Source organism: Carya illinoinensis, chromosome 5 (assembly GCF_018687715.1).
Source record: "Carya illinoinensis cultivar Pawnee chromosome 5, C.illinoinensisPawnee_v1, whole genome shotgun sequence".
NCBI lineage: Eukaryota > Viridiplantae > Streptophyta > Magnoliopsida > Fagales > Juglandaceae > Carya > Carya illinoinensis.
The window spans coordinates 12,015,421-12,030,158 of NC_056756.1; the positions used below are offsets into that span (position 1 = coordinate 12,015,421).

Below are 14,738 nucleotides of genomic sequence, written 5' to 3' on the forward strand. Positions count from 1 at the left end.
TTTTCAGACCCAGATTTTGTTCCAAACAAGTAGAACAATATTAGTGAAAGAATAAGTTCAAACTAGGGTAAAGCTTCCGGGTTTGATGTTTGAGGTACATTTTCTGCAGTTAAGCAGGTTCTCATCCAAAAGGGAAAAGGAAACAAGAAAAAAGTTATGAAATGACTTTGTTCACATTGGATGCAAAGAAAGGGTATCCAAGAAATCTACCACTTTGAGAACTATAAAAATAATAAGATCATTGCACACCTATTTTTCTTGAACAGTTAGATGGGAAATTGCTGGCAAATTCGAAAATCATCTAGACTGCACTATTATATATATAGCTCACAAACATGATTACATCTGAATTTTATTTTCAGAAATAGATCACGTTTAAATCGATATCTGTAAGAGAATAAGATAAAATTCCAAGCAGTACAAGATCTTGATAGCAAATAATGCATCTCAAAATCGTAGGTCACCCTGCCTGTGAAAGACCAGAATGAATAGGAAGGTATTTCAGTAAGCTGCTCAAACGAATGAAGTTTCATTTGAAGAGCTATAGAAAGAGCAAAACCTGCTGTTGCAGACCAGGATGAAAACTTTGCATTATAAAGAAGATCAATCCTGCAAATGAAAAATGCGGTATTGAATCACCCAACACATGAAAAAAACTTAAGTAAATTCCCAACTCTCTCAACTATAAACTTCTAACACTCATCTAGACTAGCAAGAAACCAGGGCAGTCTATTCAGCTGCTTAGTCTTGGCTATGCTACTTGTCACAATTAATTTCTCTTAGAATCCTACTTCTACTGCCTTGATCCTTCAGAATCATCCTTATCAGAAGGTTCCTGATGTTGATTCAAGGAGCCTGCATCACCACGGCTCTGCCCAATCTGTCTGTAAAACTGGCTCAAAGCTTGAGAATTCAACATCCCAATATGACCATCCTGCGAAAGCCCAAGCTCCAAACCAGGGGCTTGACGGTTAGCTCCACTCATAATTGTAGAAAAACTCACTGGACCCAAATTCATATTAGGAAATTCAAACCCAGGAAACCCAAATTTAGGAAGGAAATTCGAGTTTTCGCTGCCGAGATTCAACGACGACTGGCTTGAATTATGAACAAACCCGGACCCAATTCCAGTAATAGAGGGCCACATCCCACTTGGCGCATGAGCTCTACCCAAATTGCTACTCATCATTGTCCAATTGGTCCTACCTCCGGACCCCATACCCGGTCCTAGCCCTTCCATCTTTGTATGCAAACCTGTTGAAGCAGAGTTACCCTGTTCAGAAACAGAGGCCCCTGCAGCCGAAAGAGCCGAAGCTGGAATAGTGCCACTTCCAGTTGCAGCTATAATGGATGGTTCTGCTTGCTGTAAAAGCCACTGAATTGTTTCACCGTCAGATTTGTGACCTAACTCCCTGGTCAACTGGAAAACCCTGGCCGCGCATAGAGCCGGCATCCTTATTCTTCTTCCTCGACCATCCACTTTTTTGTGCCTGTCCTTGGTGGAACTTCTCTTAGGAGCCAACTGCTTCTTGTTATCATCCTTGTTTGCAACCATAATTTGGAAGTCTGTGATTTCTGCAGACTTGTTGATCTCCGCCATGTCTGCTTATTGGGGATGAGTCGTCGTGGGGAGGGGGAGAGGCACCTTTTGTCGATGGTGATTTCAGTCAGGCCTTTTGTTCCAAGAGAACAGGGCAGAGTTGGGGGGGCCTCTATGATTGAAGAAGGTGACCTCCAAGGGCTTTGATGACCTTTCAATGTCATTTGTCAATGAAATTTAGCTTTCGTGTTCAAATCACAATAATTTTAATTAAAAGTCTCACTTTTTTATTTTTTATTTTTTGCTCTCTGTTTGCCTTAACTGTTAAGATAAAATAAAAGATTAATCGACCTTCTCAGATAACCCTTCAATTTAAAACTGAAGTTCTTATCTTTCACTCTTAAAAAGTATTTCTATTATAATTATGTAATGGAACATTAAAAATGTTGATGCTTTGTTTTTTTTTTCCTTTGCCCATGGCCAGATTGCCCAAAAATGGCAGAGTAGTGTACATTAATACATAACAATACATACAAGAACACTCAAGAATTCATGTGATTTGATATTGTAACTATGCTCACAAAGGTTTGTGGAGTTGGTAAATTCACCATGAGTACAAAGATTCTCTTAAAACACTCTCTCTATTGCTATTAAAAGATGAACAAGAAAAAGTAAAGAAAATGAAAAGAAAAGAATTCCCTTTTGTGCAACAAATTTTACTGTGAGAGATATCCGTGTTTTCTCTCTTATTGGTCAATGTAGCTTGTCTTGTTAACTGTTTTGTTTTGTTTTTTTATTTTATTTTTTTATGCAAATCATGAGTAGGGCACCCCTAGAGTAATAGATAGACAAAAACACTTAGCTTGCATCACAAGGTGTCCTGGTGGGACGGACCCACTTTCCAAGTATTGTCCCCACCAAGAAACAAGCTAAACAGATACATATGCAGCACGAGGCAACAAATATGATCAACTTCTCTTTTTATCATCTTCACGCAAATGCCACGAAATGTGTTATGTTTGGTAACATAATTATTTTTCAATATTTTAAATTATTTTATAATTATTTACGATCTAAAATATTATTAACATTTGAACGATGTCTCAAGTAACCATTAAATACTATAAATTGTAAAATCAAAATAGTAGTTTCTATGTCCATGGCACCTTGGATCCAGCTCTAATGTCCTAAAAAGCTTTAAAAAAAAAAGAAAAAAGAGAAAAAGGTCTCACTCAATCGACAATCTCACCATCGGATCATAGACTTGGACAGCAACAAACATCATTTCCTCCAATCCTATCCTAGAATTGGCCCTCACTTTCCTCCATTTTCTTTCTAAAGTGGTATTACAATGTCATTGAAAATTAGCGCAATCATGCGCCACTGTGCCTCAAAGGGTAACGTGATTTCCTAATAGATTGATGGCCATGAACGAATAAGAAAAACGATGTGATGGCTAAAGGATTTTGGGGACGTACATTATGAATAAAGTAGGTTTTTCAATATGTCAATTAGTTATGATTTAAAAGAAGGATAAGATCATGCATTCTAATTTGGAAATTTTGAGAGGATAGAAATGAGAATTTTGAACTTGAGATGAAAGTTTAAACTATTATTTTTTAATATTATAATTATTTTGAGATTTGAAAAAATTAAATTATTTATTATATTTTATGTAAAATTTAAAAAAAATTATAATAATAAGATAAAAATTTTGAATTACCAAACCTATCCTAAAACTTTAAGGTTTATCATATTATTTTTTTTAGTGTCAGGAAACTCGGAAAGTACGTACGTAGGAGGTCTTCGAATACGGATTACGGAGTCTACTAAAGTTCAACACTTGGGCCACGCAGATCAGACTTTATTATAATGTTTATATTTAAATATATGCAAGCCAATCATGAAACATGGGCCAGAGTTTGATAAGCAGATATGATTGAGAATTCTAGTTGTAAATCTAGAGAGACAGTGATGACAGAGTTGCTTGATGGGTGAGTCCATAAGAAAATGTTAACAAAATTAAAAAATAAAAAACTTGCAAATGGTGGGGAAATTCTAATCGCTGGGAACAAGGACACAGAATTCTAAGGCTGGATCAGGGATTCAGGAGTCATAGTCCACTCAAATATAATAGCGACAACGTTTAATTAAAGCTGAATATGCTTTCACATTTTTGCGACAGATTGATGGAGGTGGTCTCAATGTTAAGCTGAATTAAAATTAATTAAATTATTTAAAAATAGTAATGAGTTAAGATAACAAAGTAAATTTTGTAAAATTTATTTAAAATAAGTTTAGATGTATTTAAATGTTAAACTAATGAATTTAGATATATTTATAAAAAATTAAAAAAAGTTATAGGTTCTGCGTCTAAAAAGATGTTGAATTAAAAAAAGTTACGAGTCTTACGTGTAAAGAGATTTTAGTTAAATAAATTTAATAATTTGAAAATTTGGTGTTTAGATGATAGACTCAACTTAAAATTAGATGAACTGAATTGTCCAAGTTCCTATCGGAGCCAAAATATGATCCAAAAAGTCTCGACTTATTTTTTCCATTGACCAAACATATTAGCAAATGATAAGACTTTTGAAACTTTAGTTATGGCTATAGATCGATAGAAATCTTAAGAGGATCCTTTTTATTAAAATAAAAAGGTGCATTATTTTCTCTCAAAATTTTCTTGGAAGTTTCATGTACAAGCGTTCATTAAGAGATGACTTTTTTTCTTTTCTCATTGCTTTTTGGAGGAGAAATCGCATTGATAGTAGTGGGTAGGTGAGATATATTATCCAAAGTTCTATTTTTCTTCAATTGTTTTTGGCGTATGTTACCCACCATGATGACAAAAGGGGCCCTTTAAAAGCTTTCTATTGACATGTTATCCAACGTCTCTTAATTCATACATAGCTCTATTATTGTTTTTTTTTTTTAAATCCTACTTTAGTAGGTTTAGAGACTATAATTTGAAAGAAAGAGATTAAGCTTAATCCATTGTTTAATTAACAACATGTCATATCCCCAATCCAATCTCTTTCTTTCGAGGAGACTTTTTCTCTCTGCCTCTGCGATTAGCATGAGATTTGAGACTTTATCAAAAGTTTTTTATTTTTTATTTTATAGTAGTGCAGTCAAATTCTGCTTGGAATTTCCTTTTCAACTTTACATTCCACGACACATGTTTGACGACTATGAAGTACTTGCACATTGCTTTCACTTAAACAGTGATTTGTACCGGGCCATTAATTTGAACCTTCCAATTTTGTATGATCTTATATATGTAACATATAGGAGATTGAACTTGAAACTGGTAATCAGTTTTCATACATGATACATGAAAGTTAGCCTGATCAGCTTTAAATTGGAGCAGAATCCTAAGGAAACAGGTTCATGATCATCATTTGAAATCTCCTCTAGTCTCGGCGACTAGACATAGTTTAAAGCTGTACATCATGATGATATGTATTTTGACGCACATATAAATAGCTTCGTCCTTTTGGTTGATATAAAGGAGTTATATCAGAATCAATGGAGAACTTTAATGATGAAGGGGGCCGGCGCAGAAGGGCCATGCAAACGGTGCTTGTTAACGAGCATCATTTTTCAGGATAAGGACGCGAAGAAAAGAGGGTGTAGATCGAACAAGTTAAAAAAAAGATGTAACTGTACGTAGGCTTATATCGTTTCATGAGTGTGCCACAAAGACACAGAGAACCTTTAATAATTGCACGCGTTCATGCATGTCCAAAGCTCTCTCTCTCTCTGTCTGTCTCTCTCGTGTGTATATGTCACAATTGGCTGTAGTTATGATCTGCACACTTTTGTACCGTACTTCAAAGTTGCCACCTTTCAGGATTACTTCATAAAGGGGAAGATCGTTGCAAACTTGCAGGGAGGGGATTCATGATCAGGAAAACTACAGTCATGAGCTATATCTACAGGAAAAATAGACTTTTGCTACTAATTTATAATAATAAAAAGACTATTAACAACTAATATATATATATATATGATATGGCAAAGCACATCCCTAGGTTTGAGGCTTCCACTTGGCCTCCCAAAAACAATATTTTAGATGACCTACTGAATCATTAAGTATTTCTGGAAAAAACGTCCGGAGCTGGGAATCGATTAAATCAGATCCGTGGAATTTGAAATATATGTGTATCTAAGAACATAACTTGTCACACATGTTCTTTATAAATTTAATCAGGTATTTATCTGTTGCGTTTATTGCTTTGTTAGCTAGGCGTGTGCATAATTTATACAAAATAATAAAGAGATAAATCGGAGAGGCAACATGACAATTCTTCGCCCGTCATTCCTCTTTCCCTCACAAAAAGAAGCCCCTATGAAAACCTCTCCATCCCTCACTTTATAGCCCACAGGATCAGCTAGCTTGATCTCCATAGCTTGATCTCCATACTCTCCCACAAACCCCGCTAGCTTCTTCTCCTATCTCCTCCTTTTTAACTTCCTCTTTGATCTCCTTCTCTTCATTTCCCCCCCTAGTTTTCCTAATTTTGCTCTCTCAAACCATTGAATGATCATAGACAGATGAATATCTAAGGTTTGAAGGTTTGCACAGTACTATGTTTATTGCATTTCACTTTGAAGGGTTCCCTAAGACAAAGTGTTAATTAAATACATGATTAATAAGGTCAGAAAGTTGCATGGTATTTTTATCTTTACATACTTAAAGATTTTTTTTTTTTTTTTAATTTTTACTGTCATTGCATTCAACCCGTGTACTTGGAGTACAGATTTTTAGAGTTTTAACAAAAAATTTATTACTAAAAGTATGACCATGAGATCAATGGAACTTTATATTGTCAAGTAATGAAGTTAGTGGAAGCATAAAATGATCTTGCAGAAAAGAATACAATCCTGACAAGTTAGGGTTTGTTATTTTTTTTTAAAAAAAAAGGATTTTCTTCAAGCTAAACGATCCACTGAGTACGTTAAAATGGTAACTTGTGACCCAAGGAGCATAAAAATGTGTCGACTTTCGCAAGAATCTTTTCCTTTGAATGAGACTTAAAAGAGCATTGGTAATGGAATAGTCAAACACCTTCTAATGGCTAATAAGACGTGAAAAAACCATCATTATCCAAAGTTTTGCTACGGAATTCGGTTTGGGGCCAAAGATTTCTCAACTCAAACTCAAAATTCTCATCTCATCATTACACATTTTTCAAATCCTCATACAAAATATAATAAATAATTTAATTTTTTCAAATTCCAATACAGTTTTTTCAAATCCCAAAACAATAATATTACTAAAAATAATATTTTAAACTCTCATCTCAAAATCAAAATTCTTATCTTTACCCCCAGACCTTACTTGTTCTTGAACTATAAGCAAATTTGATGATACTTTACAATTTACATATATAAAATTCTTATTTTATTATTTTTTTATAACACTCTCTTCTCTCCATCTAAATCCATAAATATCTACATAATTTAATTAAAATAGAATTACTAATTAACGTATAATAAGTAGAATAGTAAAATATGATAAAATAAAATAAATTAATAATTAAAAAAATTAAATATTTTTTAAATTCTTAATTACTCATTACTATATAATAAATAAATAGATAATCCAATGTCGATATTTGATATAAATAGTCAAAATCAAATTAATTTTATATTATTTTATTATTATATAATAAAAAAATAATTATTTCAATATAAAGATTATATATAAATAAAATAATCAAAATCTAAATCCTCTTATATTTATTAAAAATATCATTTAGACGTACATAATCTATTAACAATGTTACAGTGCAACTCTTTTCCTTTGGTGTCATTAAATATATTTACATTTATGTCAGGATATTGGTCTGGAAGATGGTTTCTGCCAATCAGGGCTAGCTGCAACCTGAGCTCTTTTTCAAAATGTCCCATGAGACTATGTAAATCAAGAGCTAGTGACGGCTATAGATTTAATATATAAATCCTGTAGGGATTTTTTGTTTCTCATTCTCACATATGCAAGGCACGGTTTATATATTCATGAATTTTGGGTCTTTATCATGTTAAAGGATGGGTCATTTTTCCTAATCTTCTTCAACTTCTATGTTACTTTCTATTAATATTGTTTTTTTCTTTACATGTTTTTGCTTGGATTGATAATTAAAATTCTGATTGAAGATTTATTGTTATTCCCCAAGTGGTGCTAGTTTTTTTTATGAAGTGTTTCCACTTGAACAAGGTTATCTCATTGGTTCCAAACCACTTAACTCTTTATTGTTCTTAGGCTCTCATTAAGAGTTTTTCTTGTGAACATGTTGACATAATTTTAGTTATTTTTCAAAATTTTTAATATTGTCGATTTAGATCTCCAAGATTGGTATATATTTTTTTAGCTTATATTAGACAATTTCCTATGATTATTTTTTACTCATTCTCTCTTCTTTTTTTTTTTTTTGCTTTTTAATTTTTTTTAAATTCTTTTAATATTTTCCACGAATATATCTCGTGAAAAATAGATTATTTTTTCACTTATGAATATATATATAAATATATATTTTCACTTATGAAGTATTATCTTTCACCGTTTATTATTTAAAATAAAAAAATAAATAAAAAACAAAGTATCAATGTGCATTGTCACGTCAACACAATGATGACAGGAATGAAATAAAATTTTAGTGTTAGCACAAGTACTCATTATCCCTATTTGACAATTTAAAATACCCATTTGACCATCTGCTCAAATGGAAGTAATATAATTCGATAAAAGGAAGTCATTCATACTTAAGACGTACAGAATATGTAATAACTTAAGTTGTTATAATAATTTCTCAAGTTCATCTTGCTTTAAAACTTACAATGTTGTATTAGTGTTTCAAAGATTTCTTCATGGGCCGAACGAATTGCAGCACGTAGGTGACATGGCATACATTAACAAAACAAAAAGACATTGCTGTTCATCGAACAGGGCATTGAGTTGTCATAATGTAAACTAAAGATGGTGGATAGATGCAATGTATGCAACAAAATCTTCTTCTTTTTTTCAGTTTTTTGTCTGCTCCCAAATCTATTCATTTCAAACAATTCCTAAGTTTTTCTTTTCTTTTCTGAGGTAAAATGGGGATGATACATTCACGGCAATTCACACGTTCAAGAAATCCTAATTCCGTGAAAAAGGAGAGTAGAAAAAGGGTATGAAAATCCTTTTTTTCCCTAGATGCCTTATACCCATGTAATTTCACCCTCCTAAAATCTCCCCTGGACTAGGGGAATCGAGCTTTCTCCATCTGATAGCCCTGATAATTTTAATCTACTGCACCCAAATGAGCAAATAAGAACCTTGAAGCTTTATGCTCCCTAATCTGATGGATATACTGTATATCATTCTGAAAATCATTGATCTGCACCAACGTCACCCCACCGGACATTGTATCTTGCGGCAAGATAGTGGGCCCCGACAGGTCCTCGGCTACCGTGAGGATAATATTCTGGGATAATCTTTTTCTCTTCAAGCTCTTTTAACAGAGGTGTGAAAAGAGCCCAAGCAGCATCCAGTTCATCGCTACGGATAAACAGCCTTCTTTCGCCTGCGATAGCATCCAGGAGAAGTCTCTCATAAGCATCTGGAATCTCCTTTGAATATCTACAAATTACATGCAAAAGAGTTTGGTTGAACTTTTAAATATCACTTATGGAGTAACACCATAATCCAATGCGATAATCACCTGACTCTTCAAATTTTTTTCAAATCAATAACAAATTGCATGAAAGTCACAGATGACCACCTTCCATCTCAAGGTTTCAATTATTACCTCCAGTTAATGGTGGAGAATGCAATAGTAGTTTTGAAATGCAAAAAATTAGAAATACCTTGCTGCATAATGAAGATTCAGATTGCTTCGGTCCAATCTCATACCCAAACCAGGGACCTTGTTATTGATCTTTAAATAAATAGCTTCATCAGGCTGCACTCGAATAACAAGCTCATTTGTTGCTCGATCAAGATCTGTCCCAAAGTTCCGGTTATATAAATTACCCGGCACGTGCCTAAACTGTACCCTTATCTCAGCCCTGTGGAAAAAAAGCAAACAATAGATAACCTATAATGATGCAGCCCAAGACAAACAAAATATGACATAGAAGCTCCAGCTAAACAACACATACCTCTTGGTATGTAATGCTTTCCCAGCCTTCACTAGAAAAGGCACCCCATCCCATCTTGCATTATCTATGAAGACGGCAGCTGCAGCAAATGTTGGAGTTAAGCTGTCCTTGGGTACAGTCTTGTCATCGGTGTAGGCAGGGTAGGTAACACCTCCTTTTGTGTGACTCTTGTATTGCCCTACGACAACATTTTCTAGTTGTAATGGCCTCATCGAACGTAGAACTTTGACCTAGCAACCAGGAAAATATTAAATTAGAAACAGCCAGATGCCAGGTTCTTTCTTTCATTTTTTTTTTTGGGGGGGGGGGGGGGGGAGGGGGGGAACCTTTTCATTTCTAATATCTTCGGCATCCAAACTAACTGGTGTTTCCATGGCAAATAGAGCTAGTATTTGAAGTAGATGATTCTGCATTATGTCTCTTATTATCCCATAGTTGTCGAAGTACCTAAAATTCAATCCAACAAAAACATAAAATAACTTATGAGTTACTCACATATGATTATATACAAATATCTATAAGAGAAAGAAAAGTACCCTCCACGTCCTTCAGTGCCAAAATCCTCAGAGAATATCAACTGTACATTCCGTATATATTGCCTTGACCATAGTGGCTCAAAAATGAGATTGGAAAACCGGAGAACTGATAGGTTTTCTACAAGCTCCTTCCCCAGATAGTGGTCTATCCTGCAAAAGAAATTGACCATATAATCAGATTTTGATCAGGATTCTATTAATAATAAATAAATAAACAACCTTTGCTAAAAACACCAACCTGAATATTTGATCCTCTTCTAGGTACTGTTTGAGAGCTTTTGTCAAAGCAGCTGAGGATTCTGAATCCCGACCAAAGGGTTTTTCCACAATGACCCTAGTCCACCCATTACCAGATGAAGCTGACAAGCTAGCACATCTTACAGAATCTATAAATATATTCGGAGGAATGGATAGATAGAATAGGCGATTAGACACCCTTCCACCCTGCAGAAGCAGTTCCTCATTGTTAAAAAAAAAAAAAAAAAAAAAAAAAAAAAAAAAAAAAAAAAAACTCAGTATCCTATCTTTAACCTGGACAAGGAATATTAACTGCAGCTTCATTGCATTTGGAGGTATAATGATGCAACATAACATTATAATTTAAAATTGTGCATATGAACCATTTGCTATCCATTCAAACACAAAATCAGCAAGGCAGTGGCTCCAAAAAGATAGAAGTTCAGCAAGTCCAACTTGCATGAAAATGACAATTTTACAAGAATTTGACATGCATTTTCTAAAGGTAGAGATTGAGTCCTTGACATTTGTAACGTCATTTTCTTATAATACAAGATTGTGTGCATTAACCGTTTTCACATTAAAAAAAAAACTGAAAGTCCTTAAAGGCAGAATAGATGAACACGGCAAACAACAAAATAGGTTAATAGATATGCTAAGACTATTAACAGCTTGTCTGAATTATGTCAGAATGTCATCCTGGATGGATCAAAAACTACTTGAAAGCCTTCTCAGGGATGTTTAAACTCTTATGAGGAACTTTTGGGTTAGTTAGTGAACAAGGCAAATTCAGCAGTGGTTTTTCCTTGCAAAGCCTCTGCAACTAGAAAAGCTATAGTGCTTAATGCTACTCAATTCAAGGAAGGCTAGGTGTACCAGTGCACACTAGTAGAGTGTCAGCCTCAATGCTAAATCCTTTAATGCTGACAATAAAGGTGGTGGTTGGCTTGAAATCATGCTTATATTCTATCGGGGCGGGCGGCAGAGGGGGGAGGTTATTCACCATGCCTTCACATTTGCTATCGGTTGTCAATATACCAAAAAAGGTCTTGTACGAAGTAAAAATGTTATCTGAATATTTCTAGGGATAATGTTCTAGGAAATCTAAGAAGAAATTGATGGCTTGGGAAAAGGATTGTAAGCCAGTGGGTGAAGGGGGCCTGGGCATTTGACATCCAAGTGAGGAGAACAAGCTTTACACATGAAACTGCTAATATCTGAGACTTTGTCTCCAACCCATTTATCATCCCCCCTCTCAACAGGACTCCAGTCTTTGTAAATCAGTTCGTCCCTTAGATGCAGAGGAGAAGGGACAAATACTATGGCAGAAGCTATAGCTATTCTTGATGAGCTGAAACTATGTTTGAACTTGCACTTCATTGAGGTAGATCTTGAATCAGTAAACTTGGGCTATGCCTATTCATATAATGGTTTTCTTATATTAAAAAGAAAAAAAGAAGATCTCCAATCAGATTCTCGAGTGAGTTACGGTTAACTGACTATATGGGCAAGAGCGTGTCATTGGACTTTGATAGATGCTCGGGAAGATATTTTGGCAGTAAGACAATGTATGCATTTACAAAGGGGTTATGTTGTCAAGAATTTAATTAATCGTTTAGCAAAATAAGGTGCAAAAGTAACTTTCACAGGAATATCTTGATCCGCATAATATTCCGAAAGAGATTAAAAGGCTTTCTGGTGGTGGAAACAGCAGTTTGCCATATTTGAAATGTAAATGGATTTTCGTCTGCAGAGGTGTTGCTCAATGAGTTGATATGAAACGTTTGTATTTATTTTTAGAAAAATAAAATAAATTAGCTGATATGTAAATGTTTGTTTTTTTTTTTTTAAGAAAAATAAAATAAAAAAGAGTATACAGCTTCTGCTAGAATGCAGTATCCAAATAAACACTCCTATTGACAAAAATTAAGCTGGTAAGCATCACCACTTAATGAACCACTTGCAAGTAAGATGACCATGCACAAATTACCTCATGCTCCTTCAGCTTCTTGTCTAGCTCTGCAAAGTTTTCCTGTGAATCATACTGTCCAGAATGGTAGAAACATCTTTTAAGAAATTGCTCCATCTTTTCACTGCAGTTCTCCCTGAAAATTCAGCAGAAAAAAAATATCACAACCTAAACACCTAAAACTATTCCTATGTGACAAAATTCCCATGAAATACACCATGCATAACATGAAATACCAGACAGCCAAATTAAAAGCTTCAAGTCACGAGAGAAAGGAAGATAAATTTACCTCTTATCAATTCTGCAAGTAAGGGTCTTGCTAACCATGTTTCTAAGTTCAGCATCAGTCATCTTACTCCGAGCATAACCATACACAGTAAAGTGCTGCAACGAAATGAATTCATACTTAAATAACAAACAGTATATATAGAACATCCACTAATATTAAACTAACCCACGAAAAAGAGAAAATAGGGAAAATAATAGAAAACACAGGTAGTAGAAACCTTGGGGAGACAATCCTCATAATATAGTGCAAAAAGTGCAGGAAATATCTTTTTCTTGGCAAGGTCCCCAGAGGCCCCAACCACAGTAATGCTAACAGCAGACTCTTTTTCATTGATATCCAATGCCACTGGCTCATTATACTCGATTGAAGATGGAACTGACAACAACCCATCCTTCAGTCTTTTGAAAGGGGTCTCATTTTCAATTGGCGTTGCTGTGGTTGCCATCGCACCTACACCCACTTGCCATCCAAGTGAGAAGAAAAAATAAAAACAGAACAAGAGGGGGAAATCACAACAATCGAAACAGACAAGTCCAGGGAACATGCTTAATCATATATCAAATGGGCCAATTGAGACGTCAAATCTAACCATTCCCAGTCCGATTAATCAAAAAACTAAGAAACAGATGATAATGAAATGACTTTTAAAACTCTGACTTACTATGTTAACCACACCACATCAACCAAGTTGAACTGATTAAGAAAAAAAGCTGAATTGAAAGAGAAATGATATTTTCAGTCAAGAAGTGTGTAACCGCCCCCACAATCTATTTGAAAAAATTGAGTAAATAAGTAACTTAGAAGAAAAACTAATTTTTTTTAATAGTATACCGCTCTATCTTTCAAAACGATTATGCTTCCGCTAGACTGTAAGTACCATAACTCAATTTCAAAACTATCATTTTCCAATGGTCTCCTTCAGTTCTCATTGCGTATTTAAGCAAAGCATAACAGATTTGAGAAATAATAAACAATATTGGTAACTGATATACAGAGATCAATTTATAGAAGACTTCAGAAATAAAAATAAATATTGATAACTGCTATACTCAGATATATTCATGAACGGGGAATCAGCTAATTGAAGAAAGAAACGAACCATCTTGCATGCGGCCTGCAGAACTCGTTTGGGATTTTACGCAGTAGACCTTAGCCGCAAGACAGCGTTTAGGAACCGAAGAGACCGATACCCTCTGACGATGACCGAGTTTAGAGCATGAAGATGAAGAAGAAGGCGCACACGACGACGATGGTAACGGCGAATAGGAACGGCAATGTGTTGAGGAAAGGGTCGCCATCTCTCTTTCTTACTTTCTTTGTTTGCTAATGGAAGTCAGAAAGAAAGAAAGAAATTTTCGATTAGGACGGGATTGGGAGAGTTAAGTCCAATATTTCAGAGCGTGCAAAAGGGAAAAGAGCTGGTTAATAACCACTTGGTAAACATCGAGGGTTACAAGGCTCTTGAGATCTCCGAAAGGCTGCTTTGTCCTGCGTGGCCTGCCAACTATATTGAAGGGATGGAAAGGGAAAGAGAGAGAGGAGAATTTGGCATCTGATTCCTTTTATTAATTAGGAAAATAACATCTACAAGAATGCTTAGCAGATCTTAATAACTCCATTTTGCAGGCCGGGCTCAAATTACATCACATGGTAATGGGCTGAGCTCGAGCATTTATACTACTTCTTTAATTGAATTATGTTATGTGTTACAGTTTTCGTTCTATCTTTTATCACACTATATTGACGTAATATTGGGCTTAAAAATGTCCACCGAATCAAAGTGAGGCCGTATAGACTCTCATCGATGACGAAAACAGGCATTAAAGCCAGATAAACTCGGCCCAGATAAGCTTCTCATCCATCGTATCTCAAACAAAGTTTGGAACCTAGAAACCACAAACTCTTCATTCACCATATAAATTGGAAGCTGGCTTTTTTTTTTTTTTTTTGAGAATACACGTATGGAGGCTGAGTTTCCTATGTTTTTTCTGGTTTTTTTTTTTTTTTTTTTTTTTT

The 14,738-nt window shown here is 34.7% G+C and overlaps 2 protein-coding genes across 3 annotated transcripts; both read right to left on the reverse strand.

Annotated features, from left to right (window-relative positions):
- Positions 1–565: 565 nt before the first annotated feature.
- On the reverse strand, positions 566–1,737 carry LOC122309103 (transcription factor TCP20-like). The gene has a single exon (XM_043122472.1). It carries the CDS (start codon positions 1,598–1,600, stop codon positions 794–796), a length of 807 nt encoding a protein of 268 aa, XP_042978406.1. The 5' UTR covers positions 1,601–1,737; the 3' UTR covers positions 566–793.
- A 6,807-nt stretch (positions 1,738–8,544) lies between these two features.
- LOC122311056 (glucose-6-phosphate 1-dehydrogenase, chloroplastic-like) lies at positions 8,545–14,263 on the reverse strand. 2 transcript variants are annotated; one of them, XM_043125406.1, is made up of 10 exons: positions 13,822–14,262; positions 12,940–13,172; positions 12,723–12,817; positions 12,455–12,569; positions 10,466–10,671; positions 10,228–10,377; positions 10,018–10,138; positions 9,692–9,921; positions 9,398–9,598; positions 8,545–9,170 (listed from the first exon to the last, which is right to left on the reverse strand). In XM_043125406.1, the coding sequence occupies exons 1-10, from the start codon at positions 14,018–14,020 to the stop codon at positions 8,921–8,923; spliced, it is 1,800 nt and encodes a 599-aa protein (XP_042981340.1). In that variant the 5' UTR covers positions 14,021–14,262; the 3' UTR covers positions 8,545–8,920. The 2 variants fall into 2 exon arrangements, with proteins under 2 accessions (XP_042981340.1, XP_042981341.1); XM_043125407.1 differs by having other exon boundaries at positions 8,955–9,114; positions 13,822–14,263.
- Between the last annotated feature and the right edge of the window lie 475 nt (positions 14,264–14,738).

Coding starts and splice junctions, on each gene's coding strand:
- LOC122309103 (XM_043122472.1), bottom strand. CDS start 1,600: ATGGCGGAGATCAACAAGTCTGCAGAAATCACAGACTTCCAAATTATG.
- LOC122311056 (XM_043125406.1), bottom strand. CDS start 14,020: ATGGCGACCCTTTCCTCAACACATTGCCGTTCCTATTCGCCGTTACCA. Junction 13,173..13,821: donor TGCAGGCCGCATGCAAGATG/GTTCGTTTCTTT, acceptor AAGTGGGTGTAG/GTGCGATGGCAACCACAGCA. Junction 12,818..12,939: donor ATGAGGATTGTCTCCCCAAG/GTTTCTACTACC, acceptor ATTTCGTTGCAG/CACTTTACTGTGTATGGTTA.